The following is a 21,230-nucleotide window of genomic DNA, read 5'->3' on the forward strand; positions in this document are numbered from 1 at the left end:
GTTAATTAACACAGCTATCACCTCACATAGTTGCCATTTTGTGTGTGTAAGAACACTTAAGATCTATTTTCTTGGAAAATGTCAAGTATACAATCCAGTATTACAAAATATAGTTACCACCCTGGCAGTAATATTTTTTTCTGGTACATCTCCTCAGGCAAGGGAAACAAAAGAAAAAATAAACAGATGGGACTATATCAAACTAAAAAGTTTTTGCAAGCAAAAGAAACCTAAAATACATCTGATAAGGGTTAATATCCAAAATTTGTAAAGAACTTATACCAAAAACATCCTACAAAAAATCCAATTAAAAAATGGGCAGAGGACCTGAGCAGACACATCGCCACGCCAAAGAGGGCATACAAAAGGCCAATAGACATATAAAAAGATGCTCAATGTCACTCATTAGCGGAGAAATGCAATTTAAAACCACAATGAGATGTCACCTTATACCTGTCAGAATGGTTCCCATCAATAAATAAATAAGCACCATGTTTTGGCGAGGGCGTGGGGAAAAGGGAGCCCTCCTGCACTGTGGGTGGGGATGCAGACGGTGCAGCCACTATGGAAAACAGTATGAAGTTTCCTCAAAAAGTTCAAAATGGAGCTGCCTTTTGACCCAGTGATTCCACTTCTGGGGATTTGTCCAAAGAAACTGAGAGCACTAATTAGAAAGAATATATGCAGCACTATGTTCACTGCAGTGTTATTTACAACAGCCAAGATATGGAAGCAACGCAAGTACCCATCAATATACGAATGGATAAAAAAACTGGCGGTGCATGTATATAAAGGGATACTACTTATGGCCATAAAAAAGAGTGAAATCTTACCATTTGCAACAGCATGGATGGACCGGAAGGTGTTATGCTAAGTGAAATGAGTCACTCAGAGAAAGGCATATGATTTCACTTATATGTGGAACCTAAAGAACAAAATAAACACACAAAATCGAAATGGACTCATAGACACAGAGAGGGAACTGGTGATCATTGGGGGTGGTGGGGTGGTGTTAGGGGACTAGGTGAAAGAGGTGAAGGGATTAAGGAGTACAAATTGGTAGTTACAGAATAGTTGGGGGGATGTAAGTAAAGCATAGGGAATGTGGTCAATGGTGTTGTGATAGTTTTGTGTGATGCTGGTTGGGGTGCTGGAGGTTTTGGAGGGAGCACTCTGTGGAGCGTATGATTGTCCTGGCTGCTGGGCTGTGTACCTGAAAGCAATACAAAATACAATGGAAAAAAATTAATAAAAAAATAAATACACTTAAATTTTTAAGAACAGTTTTAAATTTACAGCAAAATTGAGCTGAAGGAATAGAGATTTTACTCCCTGGCCCACACATGCAAATTCTTCCTCACTATTGTCATCCCTCACCAGAATGGTTTATTTGTTACAACCGATGAACCTACACTGACACATCATTATCACAGAGTTCATAGTTTACATTAGGCTTTATGCTCTGTGTTGTACATTCTATGGGTTTTGACAAATTAATAATGACATGGATCTACCTTTACAATAACATACAGAATGATTTTACTGCCCTAAAAATCTATTGTTTCTATTTACACCTCCTTTCCCCCTGACTCCTGGCAAAGACTGATCTTTTTATCGTTTTCATTGTTTTGCCTTTTCCAGAATGTCATATAGTTGGAATCATGTAGTATGTGTCCTTTGCAGACTGGCTTCTTCCATTTAGTAATATGCATTTAAGGTTCCTCTATGTCTTTTTGTGCCTTGTTAGCTCATTTCTTTATAGTGCTGAATATTTCATTGTCTGGATGGACCACAGTTTACTCATCCATTCACCTGCTGAAGGACATCTTGGTTGCTTCCAAGCTTTGGCAATTATGAATAAAGCTGCAATAAACATCAGTGCATAGGTTTTGTTTGGACATAAACTCTCAGCTCCTTTGGGTAAATACCAAGGAGCATGATTGCCGTCTCACATGGTAAGAATATTTGTAAGAAACCACTGAACTGTCTTCTGCAGCTAGCCCTTTTCATGTTATTCTCAAATTCAATACAAGAAACATTAAACATCATTTTGAAATCCCAGCATACTGTGGAAGGTTTCCTAGTCTTTTATGTGAAGGTCATATACTAATGTTCATTTGGAGATATAGCAAAGTCGTGGTCTTTTCTTCTTTCTTCTTTTAAGACTTCCTTCTGTCTCTAAATATAAAACTTTAAAACATGATATGATAGTGTTGCCTAACAACTGGTATGTTATAGGTAGAAGGAAGCGTGTGTATGTATGTGTGTGAAGGAGGGATATGTGTATGTATATAGGTCTATGTGCATTTGCTTTGAACCATGATTAAAGAGGAGCAGAAACAGGATGGTTTGTTGGTCAAAGAAAACTTTTCAGATAAAGGCAAACTGGTCGGTGATGCACAGCTATTTGGAGGGGCATGCAGCCTTGCTTTGTGCTCACTAGGGGAAAACTATTTTTAATAAGGGACAGTGCATTTGTTCAATGCAAAGAAAGTAGCTCTTTGCACATGCCGACTGAATCGCCAGCTATTCTTCAGGCACAAGTCTCATTGTCCTCATTGTTCAGTATTTAAATACTGTACATGTATTGTAATGTCTTTACTGCCATTTCCAAAGAGGTCTGTTTCTTCAGTCTCTAAAACCCAGGACCAAAGAAGACTTTTCTCATAGGTATATTTCATTATTGGTTAGACTGGAAGCAATCTATAAATTTTCAGAGTTACCAAACACTGAGAGATAGTTTCCCTTAGAATCGCCTTAGAACTTAACTTTAGTCTGAGAAGGTGTTTTAAAAAACACACACACCTTTTACATTCCCTTGTTTCATCAGAACTGTTTGTAGGGAAAATGTGAGCTTCAGTGTTGTTTAACTGCAGAGGACTGTCATACTGCACTTCTAATAAAAAAATAAATTGAGCATAGAGGTAGACTTATAGGAAGAGAGAGAATTAGATTTGATTAGATTAGCTTTAACCTACCTGGAATAACACTGTCTGCCTTTCCTGTTATTTGTCAGTGTTTATAGCAGGTTCCGTCTACAATGCTTCACTATTATTTTCAGGCGGTAAAAGGCAGTCAAGCAGAAAAGACACTCATAAATGTCAGAAAAGACTAAGTTTTTTTTTGTTGTTTTTTTTTTAACATTTCAAGGGCTTTGAAGGTCAAGTGCAACCCACTTAAAGGAAGCAGAGTGATGGATATGTGGTAGCAGGTTGTTAGTTGGCATATTTAAGCATATAATTTATGTGAAGTTAATGCACTTGTCTATTACACTAAGAAAATGAAATATCATGGGAAGACTCTATTTACTTTATACATTTTGTTCACCTCTTTGAAGGTAAAATAAGTCAAATTTTCATCATCTGTGATAAGGAAGGAAAGATGTTTAACTTGTCAAAACTGATCACGTTACGGAGCACTGTGATTCTTCCCTTGTTCCTCTCATCATAATACAGTTCTTTTCCCTGGCAGCTTCCACACTGCATGATAGGAAGAGGGAGAGCTCTGTTAAGAATTTTTGCAAACCAACGAGAGATTTTTTCCCCCCCTCACCTCTGGAAGCCTATATTGAGATGCTTTCTTTTTCTTTTTCTTTATGAGGCTTTATTTTTTTTCCCCACTAGGGAACCTGAGCAATTATACTTTAAAGCTACTGAAAATAGATATGCCCTTTGATATCAAAGAACTTCTTGAAGATTTTTCAAACTAAACAGACCCAAAGATTGTATTTCAAGGTGCTACTAGCTTGGGTCTTTGTAGTTAAAAACTCTCAGAATGTTCTACCAAGTGTATTCTTTGGAGATGTTGGAGTTTTCAGTACTATTGCATTTGGTACAAGGTAAGGTGTGTGAGTGTGTGTGTGTTCCCACTCCTGCTGAATTGAGTCTCAGTAGTTACAAATTGTTTCCCATGGTGGAAGATGAACAGAGAGAGGAGAGGCATAGGGGGTGACAGGGACGTTGCGGAGCACTCACTCTGCGCCATGTGCATAATGTGTGCTTCTTCAGTACTCACTGTTACTGTGAGAAGTGGTAGGTTACTGTCCTCGTTTTCCAGATTAGAGCTTCAGAAAGGTAAAGTTTGCTTGCCTAGGAGCAAACTCAAGTTTCTTTAACGTCCATAGTTAGCTCACTAGGGTGGCCTCCAGAGAGGAGGAATTAGAGGACAGAGAACAAAGAATAAAACCTGCAGATCAAAGCCAATTTCCTGGCAAAAGTGTGTGTGTGTGTGTGTGTGTGTGTGTGTGTGTGTGTGTGTGTGTGATGGATGAGAAAATACACTTTTATGCACTAATATGCATTGAGAACTGTAACATATCTACATGGTAAAAGTTCAGGTGTTCTCTTTTCTTTCTAAAGAAATGTCTTTGCTCACTCCACTTAGGTCCTGGATTTCTTTGTTTATTATACTTCTACTGTTGGTTTTCAATCTGAAAATCCCTGCTGCTTTCCATATATGGAGGATTCATTTCTCTTTGCTTTTACCCTCCATTTCTAGACCATGCCTTATCTTAGAAACCCAAGGCATCCATGGCAGCATTTTAATAAACAGTGAACCATGAAAGTCTGTATTCAACAAATGTTTGTTGGGGACCAAATGTAGGAGATACCACACTAGGATGATGTAGTAGCAACAAAAACAGACAGTTCCTGCCCTTGTGGAATTTCACCCCTAATGAGAAAGAGAACTGATCCCTCGACATTTGTACGGAACTTTGGTGTTTATGAAGGAAGGACTTTTTATAGGTTTTATCAGAGTTAAACTTCATGAATCTGTGAAGAAGGGGCCCCTACAATCTCCATTTTACAATTTAGAACTCCATAGGTAGGAACTACTTTGTACAATGTGGAGCTGAGATTAGAATTAGAATTAGAGTATCTCCAAATCATCTTTTGATCACATTGCCTCTTAAAAATGATTAAAACAAAATGTCAAGGGCTAATACATGCATATCAGTTTTCACTTACAATAACTATTTTTTCACCTGAAAACCACAGAGGCAAATTATTGCATTCATTTATTTTATTGATTCACCAACATTTCTTGAGCACCTGATATGTGCCAAAGAATGAGTTTCCAGGACTAGGGGTCCAAGATGTAGTCCCTCCTTCAAGGAATTATAATTTATTGGAGTAGACAGACATGTAACTAAATAAATACAGGGCCATGAGATAAGATATCCTCCAGGTATAAATAAAAGATCACTAACTTTTTAGATGTTTTGATTGAATCTTGACATCACTACTTATTAGCTGCTATCCCGGGCAAACCATTTATCCCCTTTGACTAACAGTTTCCTCAACTGTAAAATGAGGGATAAGAGTATTTACATGGATTGCTGTTGTAAATCTTAGAGGAAATGTGTGTAAAGGGCTCAGCACAATTCCACACACATAGTAGGTGCTCAGTTAATGAGACAATAATTATAAGATATATCTATATATTACTTGCATTACATCTATATCTATTTTATATCTATATATATCTATCAATCTATCTGGCTATGGACTCCACAGGAATCTAGGGACTAATTTTCTGATGAGACAATAGAAAGAATAGGGGAACTATCTGAGAGAAGGTGAAGTTTTCAGAGTATGAAGACAGATATTTTTGGGGTTTTGTTTTGTTGGTTTTTATTTTTTTCCTAAACTGAAATTTTGGGTAGAAGGAACTAAACAAACGTATGAAGCCATCAAATAGCATGGAGCCTTCCAAGAACCACAAGATACCTACAATAACTAAGGGATGAAGTATGAGCTTGGGGAGGCTGACAGACAGGCTGGGCTAATGTACATCAGATCATAAAGGGGCTTTTATATCATGCAAAGCCACTTGGACTTTGTCTTAAACAGACAAATTCCACTTCACCTAAATAGAAACTGACAAGCCTGAAAATAAAGTGGTTAAAACAACTTACCTTTGCTTGTGGAGTTCTTGATTGCATGGAAAGAATAGAAAATCTACCAAAAATTGATTTGAAAAACCAAGACGTGATATATGTTGAACAAGAATCTTTATGATTGACAGACAATGGATAGTTCTGGTGGTATATACCATTAGGAAGCATCTTACACCAAGTCCTAGGAGGAGCATGCAGTGTTGAAAAATAACCCAAAACACCCTGGGGCAAATTTTGTCCATTAAATCGCAAGTTCTAAAGCAGCAGGGACAAGGCTCAGAGTGCCTGCACCCCAAATAGAACACTTACTGTTTTTCCTTGGAAGTCAGCATAAATATTTGATAACGTCTCCCCTCCTGTGAAGGGGCCCTCTCAGTGGGAGTGGTATCTGGTATCCTTAGCAGGACAAAATTATTTGTTTTCTTAAGTTTTTCTTTATGTCCTCAAGGTGGATTCTAAAAGCTCCTAAGGTATTTTGATTTTGAATTCTCACAAAAGTATTTTTTTTCTTTCACAGTAATTCAATATAAAAGGCAATAAAAGTGATATATTCAGAAGTATTCAGGACCTGCTATCAGTGCCACATGGGGATAAATTATCTTCCCACACGTACGTCCCACAGGAGAAAAGAATCACAACTCACATTTAGGAAATATTGCATGTGTTTGCCTCCATGTTCCTCGTATTGACTGCCCTGCTGAAAAGCAGATTTTTTGCAGATAAAAGCTGCCCTGCCTTGCTGAACTACTCATCTGTTTTGCTCAGGAAGAAAAGGCTTTGTTAAAATCATGAGCAAAGCCGGCTTGCAAAATACTGCCTAAAAATAGCAAAATGCAGGAAAATGTCAAAATATGCTAAGACCATCGGCCAGCTTTGTGCTTTGGAAAATCACCTAACAAATTCAGCAAATATTGCTTTTAAGTGAAGAGAAATTATCTGTTTTCTAAGCATCATCTTATGAATTGGTGGCGAGGTGCTTGAGAATAAATGAGGCTGTTGGAGGTAGGTGGTCTCGCCCTTGTTGAAGAGCTAGGCCAGTGGACACGCGGTTAAAGGAGATGAACCCTGCCCTGTTCGCTTGGGGCTCCAAAACTGTCCTCAGATTACTTACGTGTTTTCGAGGTTTGTGTACATGAGACTTCTGGCTTGGCTGCTTTTGCCAATGTGGTAACATTGGTGAATAAGACAGAGTTTCTATTTTTCAAGAGCTCACAGTCTAGCAGGGAAAGAGATATTGAGTCACTCATTGCAACAGTGAACAGAGCTAGGCAAGGGAGATTCGAGTGTCCTGGGGAAAGCCCTTTAGGGCTTGTGAAGGTTCAATCACTGCAACCTAATTCTCCAGAATACCCACCTAGGCTGGGTTGTGGGCACCAGAGCAGAGATTTTAATTGAAATATTAAGACTTAGCCCAAGTTTACTTCCCATCAACTGAATGTGTTTTTAAAATTTGGGGAAATGGCTTTTGTTTTTTTCACTATTTATTGGTAATTCTCCCCCTGGAACTACCGTTGTATATATTTTTATGATAATGTTTGCTGATTAAATCTGAATATTTGGCTTATAGAATGAGCAAATAATCTTCAGAGAAATCTTCATCTTTATGCAGTCACATGTAAGAAACTAAAACAGGCTTTTGTTTTCTTGTTTTAAGAAATATGCATAGAAATGAAAAATTTCAGACTGTCTTTGCTTTTACTTCAGGTTTTCAACAAACTAACTCAGTGGATATTTAATATTCTTATAGTGAGTGCCAGGGCTTTGTGGAAGTGGTTTGACCAGGTGTGTTAACCCATCAGTGTCCTTATACATATGGGAGACTGACCCCGATCCCATTCTGTACAACGGGGTGAAAAAAATATGGACTCTTCCTTTTAGACAAGGGTTAAAAAGGAAATAATCTCCTTTGCTGCAAAGTTTTTCTCAGCAGGTGCAAAATAGCTGCAATCAGGTAGGCTTTGGTAAGTGGCAGCTGCTATCTACCAAGTTGAAAGATCACAAATTCTCACCCCATTTCTATTTCAATTTCGTAGACACTGGGTTCAATTTGTGAGTGTCTGAAGGCATGCCTAACTCTGTGACAAGAAATGGGCCAGGACCCAGGGTAGGAACCACGTACAGAGCTGTGCTGCAAACCTTCCTTGTAATGATGCCAGCTCTGGCCAATCAGGGTCCCTAAGTCATTACTCTGGTCTTAGATTTGAGAGCCAGATAGGATCCTAAAAACATTCCATCCTACAGGGCTAAAAAGGATAACAGTCTTCCCTTCCCCGTGTTCACATGTGTTATAAGATTTATCAAGAGAGAGCCTCTGGCCTCAAGCTGTTACCTGTTTTGTGTGAGGGGCTAATATGCCAAGTTGCACTGATTAGCACCCTACTGCCTGGAGCATTGTGGTGAGAGGATTCTGAAGTTGCTGTGGTGGGTCAGCAGTGTCCATCGGTGTGAATCTGGTTGAATGATGACAGTGGATTGGTAATCAACTAATTATCAAATGTTGTGAACTATGCTTCAGAATGAAGCGCTCTAAACTTTTCCTGGAGGGCCAGGACCATTTCACAGAGGACATGACATTTGGATTTGGTCTTAAATAAGTAGCAGTTTTGCTGACAGAGAAAGGAAAGAAGACATTTCTGGGAAGAACAACAGTAAGGACCTGATAAGTGGAGATAAGAAGGAAGTTAATGATCTTTGGTTGCCTGCTATGTGCTAGGCACTACTTACAGATGAGGTAGAGGGACCAAAAAATTAAGATGCCCAAGGTCATATAGCTACTAAGTATGACTAAGATTTTAATTATTGGGGCTCCAAAGCGACTTTAGAGGTAGCTACTCAGAGGGACAGTATAGGTGAGGAAGACTGGATTGGAGACGGAGGATATCATGGGTTTGGATTTGGACTACTGAATTTGAGTTGCCTCTGGGATATCCAAATAGAGGTGGCTAGTAGGTTGTTAGAAATATGGCACTAACTAACCTATGATAGAAATATACTGAAAACTCACTGATAACAGTACAAGTCTAGTGCATGCATTTCTAGGCTTCTGCTTAACAGAGATCTTTCTGTCTTTGCTAGCCTAGCACAGGAGACTATAAGTAATAAACTAATATGCTTTATGTTGCATGAGCGACTCGAATTACTGTCAGTGCAATATTAAATCCAGAATTGATAGGAAAACGGTCTTACTTAGAAATTCAAGTGTTCTTGGCACAGTACTATTTATTATCACCATGAGACCTGCGCTCTGGAAGAACTCGGCTTGTGTTCAGCAAAAGACTGTTTACTATGTGAGCATTCCTCTGCCAAGGTTCAGCTATGACCTGCAGGACAACAGTGTCCATTCCTTAAAGAGATGCTGGGAGGTGCCACAGTTGATGTCTGCCAGTGGGGGTGCGGTGTGATATGCATGTGTATGCAGGGTCATCTGACCATGTTCAAAAAGAGAAGGTTTTTTTGTTTTGTTTCATTTTGTGCAATCTCAACCAGAAGAGAAACCTCCAAAGGGTTTTTACATTAGTGAATTCCAATGTCCTGGGCAACTCCAGGATGCCTTGTCATCTTTTCCTTATGACCTGTGGTTATGCTTTCGTTAGGGTAGAGGGTGAGGGACAGGTATTTAAAATAGTCCTGGCCTGATTCTCTTTGTTCTCTAGGATGATGATGATGATGATGATGACAACAAGAATGACTATTGCTGTGATGACAATACCACCATATTTTATTGATTTTCAAATGTTGTCATTTTTTTTTCACATCTCTGAGATTGAGGGGTGTCTCCTCCTCAATACCACCTTGCAGTTGCTATTAGCCTGCAATAAAGTTAAATTCTTCCACATAGGATTTGTGTTGTTTCAGATGTTCTCCTGGGGATGTTACCAACCTGAGACCACTTCAAGTTGAATTATTTACTGAGTTTTTTCTTAAATCACACTGGTAGTGTGAACTTGTATCAAAAACCTGCTTGAGCACTTGCATGTGGTTCAAATTCTCAGGAGAGATTCTTTTTCCCCTTTCTCTCTTCTGGCTGTGCCTTTCTTTCTGAAAGCAAGCTTTATTTTTGGAATATCCTAACTTTAGGGTAATACCATTTTGGTGTCTTAGCTTTTTGCAGGCGTCTCTTATTAGACTCCCCATCTTGTTTTTCTTATATTAAGAGTAATGGTGTGACTGACAATTGATATATCTTAGTTTTGATGAAATACTGTAACAATAAATTTAACATTTACTGAGCGTTTTCCCCTTGCCAGGCTCTTTACATGTAGTAACTCATTTAAACCTGTAGCAGTCATATTAGGTGGTTCCTGTTGTTGCCCCAATTTTAGGTAAGAAAACAGAGACACGAAGACGTTAAGCAGGAACTTGTGCCCAAGTTCACATATATTAACTCCTTCAGAGTAGCTTGACCTCTGTGAGTCTGCACGTAGGCTGCTGATGGTAATCCGCTTTCATTCCTCTAACGTACTGGGCATAGTACCCGATACTTGCTGAGCACACAGCTCAGAAAGTGGACCATTGTCCTTATCAGAAGGACAGAGAATCCTTTTGTTACCCACTTTTCATTCTCCGATGTGCGATTCTTGCCTTAAGTGTTAACCTCAGACAAGAGCTTATTTTCTAAAAACTATGAATTCTTGTCTTTTCACTCTGTGTCATATAAAGGATGTTGTCTAAGCAGGTTTTCTCCTATTCAGGTGTGCAAGTTCTATCTATCAGGAACTTCAGAGCAATTCTCAGTGAAGAGTCCAGTTCAACAAAAACTCAAATCCTTCTCGCTTCACTTTGTATTTCGCATCCAATTCCTCCTCCCCCATCTCCTACTACACCCACATCAAATCTACACAGAAATCTCCAAGGGAAGTGAATTAAGAGGAGAAAAAGAAAAGAATAATTTGTAGGTTTTTCCCTTATTGAAAAATGTATTTTTCCTAATGATCCTAAACTGAATTTTTTTTGGATAATTTCTTGTGTATATTTAGGAGAGAATACATTTTAATTCCTCTATCTTTTGTTTTCTTCCTCTTCATTCCCCCCCCCCCCATTTCTTCCACCAGTGCTTACTGAATGTCTTCTAAGTTTAAGACAATATTTCTGATGCTCCCTGTAGGAGAAGTATTTCTCAGACTTTGTTCACGTCCTCAAGAAAATTTTAAAGACAAAATAGGAGGGACTTTTTCCTCCGTCCCCCCTCCTCCGTACCTCTTTCTTCCATCTCCTTCACCCACCCATGAACTTGACGCCAGGCTGGAAGAGAAGACGTTAGGGAGGAAACACCATTTGAGCGAGTTGTCTTTGGACTTGTACAGATAGGGATGGTGGGAAACAGCAGGGCGCCCGAGAGGAGCGGCCTGGACAGAGTCGCAGAGACTGGGAAGCCAAGTGGTTTGGAGAAAGGTGAGACGTCCAGCCTGAAATACCGAGGGCATGGAAAGAGAGATGGGAGATGGGACTCAAACACAGCCTTCCCCTCTTACTTCACTGGTGATGGGGAAAATCATGAGATGATAGGTCCGAATATGTTTGAAAAGCTGTTTCATGTAAGGTCAGGAGGATTCACAGAAAAATAAGAGGTCCCCGTTGGTGTCCTCCTCACTGACTTCATCGTCATTCTCTGGGAAGGACTCCCTCCCTGATGGCTCTGTGACGACCAGAATTCATCTTTATGCTCCACTTCAGTGTCTCGAGACAAACTCACTTCTTTACGAGTGAGAGATGCCAGCAGATGTTTGTAGAAAACAGATAAGGCCCAGGGAGGTGAGGTGAGAGTGCAGCGAAAGCACCGGGCCTGATTGCCTAAGCTCCTTCATTGGCCTTGGTTAGTTAGCACCTCTCTTCCCGCAACAGGATGCTGGGGGCCCAGAGACAGGACAACAGGGACACTGGAGCATATTTCTTCCTGTAGTGCAAACACTTAATGAAAAAACCACACACACAACACTGCAGGGCCATCTGCCCCGATCTCTGATGTTCTCATCATGAGAACCAGCCGTTTAGATCACATTTTTCTATGTCTGTTTGTACAGCCATACGGAGAGGCTGCTTTCTGGGCCCTTCATGCTAGACACTCAATATCAGTCTTTAATTCTTTCTTATGTTTCTGAAGAGGTTTCATTTCTTTCTGCTATGTGAAAGGACATATGCTGAAGTAATTCAATAAGATGTAGAGACAAAATGAGATAACACTGCTTTTTATATAATTTTACAAAATGAAACAAACTTGGTGAATGTAGCCATGATTGTTTCATTTGATATTGTAGTGGTTTAAAAGTCAAATCTGGCCGGGAAAACCTACATCCCCTCCTCAAATAAAATAAGAAAAATGTGCAGGTATATTAAAAATGTTTTTTATTATGCTTTTAAAATAAGTGTTAGAAAGTTTGGTGGGACTTCTTACCATGTCATCTGTCAGACTCATAATCTTGTGTTTACTTCAACTTCCCTGTAGTGCTTGCAGCTATAGAGGAAGTATCTGCTGGGGGGAAATAATCTCTCTGGGAAAAATTTGGGCACCTGTAATTTTCCCCTAAAACTAGCTTTTTGCACAGAATACTTTATGACAGTTATGCCCATGAGATCTCTATTATCTTGGTTTTTGCTTGTTGGGTTTGTAAATTCTTACTGGATTATACCCAAGTCTGAAAATGACATGTTGATGTGGGCTCCAGATCCTTAACATAGGTCACCATATTGATGCTGTTCTACCACTTTTAACCTTTTTTTTAAACAAAAAAAGGAAAAACTGATCAGTATTTTGCTGTTTAGCTACATCTTCATTGAATAAGAGGACCATGCAATTGTGGAGCTGAGGAAGGAAGACATACCCATTCTGTCTTGTTGGTTCCCACAAACTGCCTGCAATAAGACAGCATGCTATTGATTGACAAAGAGCTCCTAATGTTTTCGAGCAGAAGTGGAAGAATAATTGCATTATTTTCCCTGAGTGCTAACCAATGGTACCCCGTAGTTGTCTTTTTAGTACTGGGAATAAAGCCAGATTTAGGCAAAATGAATTAAATTTGCCCACAAATTACTGATTTTGAAGTAAATGTAATTACTATGCTTCAGATCAGCCTCTTAATTTTCCATATGAATTAAGTATTTTGTTTATTGACAAAATGTATTACAAAATCTACTTCAGGGCTAGTACTAGTTTTTAAAATTTATGAAGCAGGTTTTTGGTTTTTTTTGGGCAGCATTTCAGTAATAAGTTTATTGAGACTTAAAATTTTTTTTAATCTTTAGTGTTGAAAGTATTACAGATGTCCGCCTTTTATCCCCTGTTGACCCTCTCTGTCCCGAGTCCACCCCACCCCCAAGCCTTCCCCATACTATTATCTGTGTCCATGAGTTATGCATATATGCATATAAGTTCTTTGATTAATCTATTTCCTCCACCTTACCCCCTTCCCTCTGATATTCGTGAGTCTATTCCATGCTTCCATGTCTCTGGGTCTATTTTGTTCATCAGTTTATTTTGTTCATTAGGTTCCACATGTAAGTGAGATCATGTGATACTTGTCTTTCTCTGACTGGGTTATTTTGCTCAGCATAATAATCTCCAGATCCCTTCATGTCAGTTAGGCTAAGAGATCCTTCTTTTTTACAGCTGCATAATATTCCATGGTGTAAATGTCCCACAGCTTTTTTTTCACTCATCTACTGATGGGCACCTGGGCTGTTTCCAGATCTTAGCTATTGTAAACTGCGTTGCTATGAACATAGGGTTGCATAAGTTCTTTTTGATGGTGTTTCAGGTTTCTTAGGGTATATTCCTACAAGTGGGATCACTGGGTCAAATGGCAGTTCCATTTCCAGTTTTGAGGAACCTCCACACTGTTTTCCATAGTGGCTGCACCAGTCTACATTCCCACCAGCAGTGTACTAGGGTTCCCCTTTCCCCACACCCTCGCCAGCATTTGTCATTTGTTGATTTGTTGATGGTGGCCATTCCTTCAGATGTGAGGTGATACCTCATTGTCGTTTTTACATCTCTCTGATGAGTAGTGACTTTGAGCATTTTTTTATATGTCTCTTGGCCATCTATGTCCTCTTTGGAGAAGTATCTATTTAGGTCCATTACCCATTTTTTAATTGGATTGTTTATCTTCCTTTTGTTAAATTATATGAGTACTTTATATATTTTGGAAATTAACTCTTTATCAGATGTATCATTGACCTTGTTAGACATTCACTCCTTGATGACCTCAGTAATTCTATCACCAGCTCTGCTGCTTAAGGCCTCCCTTGACAGGCTCCCGTATGGACTCCACCAATCTAGGACTGTTCACCTTTTTACTACCCTCCTTTTCTTACCCCCCCAACAAATGAGTGAGAGTTTTCTCATGGATCAGTATAGTTTAATAAGCAAGATCCACACAGTTTGTTGATTCAATAGCTAAAACAAAACAAATGAAGTCTCCATTTATATACTCTGAGCTTTGCTAATCTATCTTGTACAAATGGAAAGTAGCTTTATTGCATTCGGGGAGAACCAGACTTGGAGCTTAGAATTGCATTGATTACACAACTTTTTACATGGGGACAAATTTGTATTTGATAAGGTCACTTATCAAATAGGCAGTAGGTCAGGGCTCATCAATGTGTGATGTGATTGAGCAGTGATATAAATCATACAATTAACATTGTATTTTATATTTATTATTGGATAAATGACAGCATATGGGTAAAAGTGTGCATTATTTTATCATGGTAAGAAACTACTTCAGTCATTTAGTAATACTATTTAAATAGAGAAATACACCTTTATACTGTTATTTATTATTTATGAAAAAGAAACAAAACAAAATAAAATCTAGAAACTAAATTAATAGTTAAAGGTTTTGTGGTTAAAGGCTAAATCTGTGGTAGAAAAGAATAAAAATATACATATGTAAATATATGTTCCAAATTTGCTAGGTCCACATTTCTGCAATTGTTTTCTCTCTAAGTCATGCATTCTCTATGGATTTTATTTTGAAATAGGTATTTCTGCTATAAGTCTGATAAATGATATTCCAACTCTAAAGAGCAAGCAACTGGAATGCCACATTTTTGATGCATATTTTTGCAGCACAGAGGGGACTAAATTCTAAATGTCTCAGCTGTTAAAGGCCCCTTCAAATTTGTCCAAAATGAAGAACACAGAAGGAGAAAACTCTCCCTAAAGCAATTCATCAGATCTGTTTGGGCACAGTTGACACTCTCTTAGAGCTTGTGTGGATAAGTTGCACTGAATAGTTCAATGGTTTGCAGCTGCTTGGATTATTTGAGAGAAAGAAATCTCTGTGTTCTTATTGTGCACTTACATGGCCTGGCCAGTCCTCACCAATTGGCTAATGTCCACCAAGGCTCTGATAATTCATGGTTAAACCATAATAACATCTGGTGTTTGAGTGCTCACTATGTGCTCAGAACTGTGCTCTGCATTTTCTACATATTGCTTCATTGAATGTTCATGCTTCTGATGTTAGGGGACTGACTTATTAAGTATATGTCAGTTTTTTGTAGTATGAATGTTTGTCGAGCAGTCTTCTACTTTAGAAACTTGACAAGTCCTTACTGTTGTTTTCACTTACCTAATTGTTGGTTGCTGACTCTAGGGGATGCTCTGATTACTTCAAAACAGGCAGCAGTGATCAATTCCATAAACAAATTGTTAGACATAGAACACATGTCTAAACAGGTAGCATCTTCTAATTTGCTGAGTGTTGATTGACCGAAAACAGTTACTAGAACAAACCACTGAGGGAATCAACTTAAGTCAAACAATTGGAAGCAGGGCATTGTGGCATGTTAAATGGCAATTTCCAATAAAATGAAGTGATTGGTATATTTACATATGGTTGGAAAGTGGATATTTCAGAATTATAAAACATGCCAGTTTTATACATTTATGCTTTATTATCCTAATGTAACATAGATAAGACAGATAACTGCATCTGATTTAATGTATTTGTCTTTTTTTTTTTATGGTTTGAATCCTGTTTACTTCCTTAGCATTATCTCCTACAAAATATAGCCTACATACTCTTCTTATCAAATAACTGGTAAGCTTCTGACCAAATTAACGCCTATCAAAATTCTGCGCCTTAGTCTATGCTGTTCCCTCTGCCTGAAACGCCCTTCCAGTTTCACTTGTCTAACCCCTCCTCATTCCTCAGGACTCCATTTGAATGCCACTTCCCCAGGCAAGCACTCCCTGAATTCATCACCCTCCCCCCCCCCCCCCCCCCCCCCCACACACACTTTCTCTGGGTTGCCACAGTACCCTGGGCACACCTGCTTTACCTGCCATGATACATGGTATTATACTTTTCTGTTTACTTGCCAGCTGCACTAGGTTGTGATTCTTTGGAAGCATGGTCTGTCTTTTTGGTTTTATTTCTGTATTTCTGCACCTCACCAATTCTATGCAGAGTAAGGACTTAGTGAGCAGTTGTGAGTTGGCGTGAATGCATTCATATAAATCATGTATATCAGCATTCTGTCACTTCCCCAACACACACACACACAAATATAAACACACACCCATTCTCACTGCATTCTGGTGAGTGTAGACTTCAAAGAGCCTCATCTGTGGTTTTTGTTTTAATTGCTGAAGCTCAAGGTCATGATCTGGCAGAAGTGACTACTACAAGAACGCACATTCATGTTAAGTCCTGTTGTCCTTGCCACCTGGAGCACAGAATGTGCTTGAACTTATACTTTTTAAAGTGACATTTCAGGGCAGTTTTATATGAGCACTGTGAGAATGCTTTCATGTTAAATAGGAATACGGAAGCATGAAGAAAAATAAAGAATCAGGTCCAGGCTGCACAACAGAAATTGGGTTGGAAGCCTAGGCTGTGAAAGGAGCACCTCTGCCACCTCTGAGTATGATTTCAGGTGGAGCACAGAGGAGTCGGTGCCTGGCTTGCCCTCTCCATTTACTTGCCTCTTCCTCTCTGTGCTTATTGCTTGGTTCCCTTTCACAGGACAGGGGAGGCAGACATGTATTACTGGGGAGCAGGCTTTTACGATGATCATTTCATTCCATATTAAAGTTTCTCTCAAAATGGCTGATTTATTTTCTTCTCATGTATGCATTATGTATGTGTTGCCAGGCACGATCAGATAATTCAGAAAGGCCATCCACACCTTTGTCCCCAAACCTCTAGCCATACAATGCAATGCAACAACCAAGAGAACCAGAGCCATGCTGGGCTCTGGAACAGACAGGGTCACAAATCCCATCTGGGTCTCCTTCAAAGCAAGCTGCTGTTTTGCAACAAGCTACCAGATGGTGCTAAAAAACATTCTTACCTGTTTACTTAATGGGTGACTGGCCTCTTTGCTTTATTTAGCCATCTGTTCTGGTCTATGTCCCTTTAAACTTGTAAGATCCATCACCTCATTTAGGCTGTTACCTTGACACATTGCAATGTTGTGGACATAATGCTTCCACAGAGGAGCAAATTAATATGGGTTTTCATGATTAGAAGGTTAAATAAGCTAAGGCTGTGGTAGTTAGTGGTGAGATAAGGGGTTTTGAGGAGGCAGAACTCAAGGGACTTTCAGGTGATTGAAAAATTAGGCTGGTTAGACAGAGAGATGGGGATTTTACAACTTACAGGGGCTGAGTAAGAGCGAAGACTTTCTTTGGGTATCTCTGATTTCTGGGGGATTGTTCTTCTGCCTAGAGAGACACTATGACCATGGGCCCAGGAAGGATACAGGGACCAGCTTTGGGTTTCTTTTCTCCTTTTGGGACAGTCTGTAAAGAGCAAAAAGAAGCTGATTATACCAGGAACTGGTAAGCTGGAAATACAACCACCTCTAAAATATTTAGTCATTCCCACAAAGATATTTGACTTCCAGCTTCATGGAGGGACACTTTATTGTGTCTTTACCCTGGACTCGAAGTCAGGGTTGTTCCTGATGTTCACCTTCAGCTCCGAACTCGACCTTTGGCCTGACTCCTTGACAGCTCCATCCAGATCACTGACCAGTCCCTGAAAACCAGGACTTAGAAAGCCAAGGACTTTATCTTCTGCTCTTTATCAGTTCTTGCTCTGACGGCTCTGGTTTCCCCTGATATAACCAGTATTGTTACAGTCACTGAGACTCAAAATATCGGGCATCTCTGAATTTTCTGTCTGCCAGTTCTATCCAATCAGTAGCCAAGTTCTCCACCTTTCACCTAAATTGAGCTTCTTATATCTTTCCCACCTTTTTACTCCCCCACCACTGCTCTAGTTTTCCGTCCCTCATTACCACATCCTAGCCAATTGGAATAATCTCCTAACTAGTTGCTTCCTACCTTTAGTTTCTCCTTGCTCAAAGCATCTTTTTTTTGCAATCTTTTTAAAAAATTAATTTTAATTTTTATTTTTTTACACTTTATTAAATTAATTGGGGTGACAATGGTTAATATGAACATATAGGTTTCAGGTGTGTTTTTATGTTACAAGACCTGTCTATTGCTCTGTGTGCCCACCACCCTCAAAGCATCTTAAACACCAATGTTTGATGATAATTTATAAGTCACCTTTAAAAATTAAACAAAAGCCTCCTTTGGTTTACCATCACCTAGCAAACTCAGTAAACTTCCAGCTTGGTATCTGAGGCAGTCCATAAAGTTATTTGTTTCCAGCTTTTTCTTTTTCTCTGTGCCCCGGTAAGACAAAGTGCAGTGTGGTTAGAAATAACCCTGTGTTTTCTTGCCTCTTTGCTCTGTTCCTTCCACGCAGAAAGCTCCACTCACACATCTTTACTGATGAAAACTCATGCATTTTATTAAGCTCAGTCTCAAATAGATCTCTTGCTTTCTCCCACCCCATCAATGCAGTTGCTCCGGCTCTTGTTCCATAGCAACACATTGAGGGGGATGTTCTTACCTGCTTGTCATGCATTTTTTCCTACCCTTATTGTTACCTTTTTAAATCTTACTTGTGCATATTCTATAGACAGGTTAACATTTCCTGCATGTTGAGGGTGCTAGATAAAGACACAGGATAATGATTGATAATGATACTTTGTCTATAAGAATGCAAAAAATTTATCCATTCATTCATCCTTTCAAGTGTTGGGTGCCTATAGTATAGTACATAAGGCACTGTGTCATGGACCTGGGATAGAGATCAATATGACACAGTGCATGCAAGTTCTCCAGGAACTCACAGTTACATGGAGGAAAAGTCACATAAATGATTGTGCAATGATTATATGCCTTCCAGGTATGGGAGTGGTGGGACTTCTTATCTCTAATAGGGTAGATATGTCGGGGGTGAGGAGATGATGGTGGGGGGGGGAATTGAGCAGTTAGCAAGGGCTTCCTATGGTTGGGAATGTCTGTTTTGGGTTTTAAAAACTGAATAAGAATTGTCAAGGAAGATAGACAAGTAAGAAAGGGTAGGAATGGAATGGGAAGATAATCCAAGAAAGCTGCTCTGCTTACTCTCAGAGGCTCAGCACGTTAAGGCAACCCTCCAAATAAAACTATCCTAAATGACAGCCTCCTTTGAAAGAGAAAAGGAGAGGAATAAAGGAGCGTCTGTAACTGCTTTTGGTTGAAAGTCATTTATTCATTCTTCTCTTTTTTTAAATGTTTTGTAGAGGAAGTCTGTGATTGCAGTGAGCTTCATAGCAGCGTTTCTCTTCCTGCTGATTGTGCGCCTCGTCAATGAGGTGAATTTCCCATTGCTGCTCAACTGCTTTGGACAAGCTGGCACGAAATGGATCCCATTCTCCTACACATACAGGCGGCCCCTTCGCACTCACTATGGATACATAAACGTGAGGACGCAAGAGGTAAGACCCCAGAGGGTTACCTAGGATTTGAGGGTATCCATGGTAACAGCTTTTCTTTAGGAGCAAGATGCCTTCCAATAAGGGAACTTGCTCTCTCTGTCCCACTGAGCTTCCTTGGGTCCCTGACATTTTCTCATTCTTAGACATTTACTGACACATGTCTAAAGTCTACTGCCCCTCCTATGTCAGATCTTCTGATTCACTGGCTTCATGTGGAGTTGAGGAAGCAATTACCTGTTTTCCTGGTGGTTTGTGGCATAACATACACTTCTTTCCATTTATTAACTCTGATCAGCAGTTACCAGCTAGAAAACAGGCTGGCTTTTTTTCCTGGAGGTCAACTGGTTGGGGACAGCTCTTTGTAGAATTGCAGAAAAGCATTTATATAATCCTTAGACCTGGAGCTAGAAAAGGCCAAGCCGATTTTAAAATTCTCCGTGGCTGCAGAGATAATGGTATTTAAAGAGTTTTCAAATTTAAAGGGGTTAAAATCATTTAAATCCTATAATCACTGAACCTCTGAGCCTTTGTAACCAATTGGTGATACAGAGGAGAATGGAGGCATATTGACAGCCAGAAAGTGCACACTATGCTAGCACTTTTGCAAGCAAGGATTTGTATCATGGAGTGAAGGAAAAAATAATGAGCCTCACAAACTGTGTGAAGTGTATAGAAGTGGTTAATAAAAAAAGTGTTTTCACTGTTTGTTTTCATGCAGTGGGATGAATGTGAGGTTAATAGTCATAGATGCAAAGTCCAAGCCTGCTTGAATTGTTGGTAACAAAAGTACAAGTCATCAGTGTGTCCACATCCCTGAGAAGAGTTTTGGGTCAGATCACATTGCAAGGTCATTTTGTAAAGGTACTAGAGAGGAGGGTTATGCATAAAATGCTACTCCTATTCTGAGAGTTATTCTTAGCATCCAGGGAGGGATGTTGAAAGCTGGCTCGGTCCATCCCCTTTTGTAGGCAATATCATACCTGAGTCTTTGCATCTGGTTAATTTGATTTTTTGAAAATCAGTTCTGTATCTGCAGGATGTACAGGCTTTTTATTAGACCTTTATAGTTAACAAGAAAAAGGCACCATTAATAACACATAAATTCTTAGGAGCCTTGCTTGATGTTTATCCTTTAATTGGCTTCAAATTAATTTTTTAAAAAGGGTCCATGGCTTGAATGTGTTGCATATCGTAATAAATTGATTACCTGTATAGTAATTATCAGAGAGAATAGTTTGTCTCACTCCCGTGTTTCGTTACTTTTATTTCTGGCTGTCAATTAATATTCTATAACTCTACTGGATTGTGTTAATCACTTCACAAGTGCCTGTCACAGGCAGAAAATGAAACATGTGACTGAAGTATTTCACAAATTACTCTCAGGAGGGAAATCTCACCCAAAATAGAGGACCCTTTCATTTGTTTAAATATTAATGGATTGGATTTTGAAGTGTTAAGGGAAAAACTGACCTAGGGAGGTTGTTATTAAATTAGTCATATTAACCAAGCTCCCTTTGATATTCTTTTGATGTAGTTTTTAATATGA

General features: G+C 39.3%; 1 protein-coding gene across 7 annotated transcripts in view; it reads left to right on the top strand.

Annotated features, from left to right (window-relative positions):
- Positions 1-21,230, top strand: part of ST6GALNAC3 (ST6 N-acetylgalactosaminide alpha-2,6-sialyltransferase 3) — a 457,852-nt gene that overhangs the window by 179,352 nt on the left and 257,270 nt on the right. For 6 of the 7 annotated variants that reach the window (XM_081144626.1, XM_081144623.1, XM_081144624.1 and 3 more), the window contains exon 2: positions 19,490-19,684. In XM_081144626.1, the coding sequence (XP_081000752.1) occupies positions 19,490-19,684 (195 nt within the window). Of the gene's footprint in view, positions 1-19,489; positions 19,685-21,230 lie in introns of those variants that run through there. The other variant, XM_081144625.1, reaches the window with a different exon arrangement.

Source organism: Miniopterus schreibersii (assembly GCF_964146895.1).
Source record: "Miniopterus schreibersii genome assembly, chromosome: 8".
NCBI lineage: Eukaryota > Metazoa > Chordata > Mammalia > Chiroptera > Miniopteridae > Miniopterus > Miniopterus schreibersii.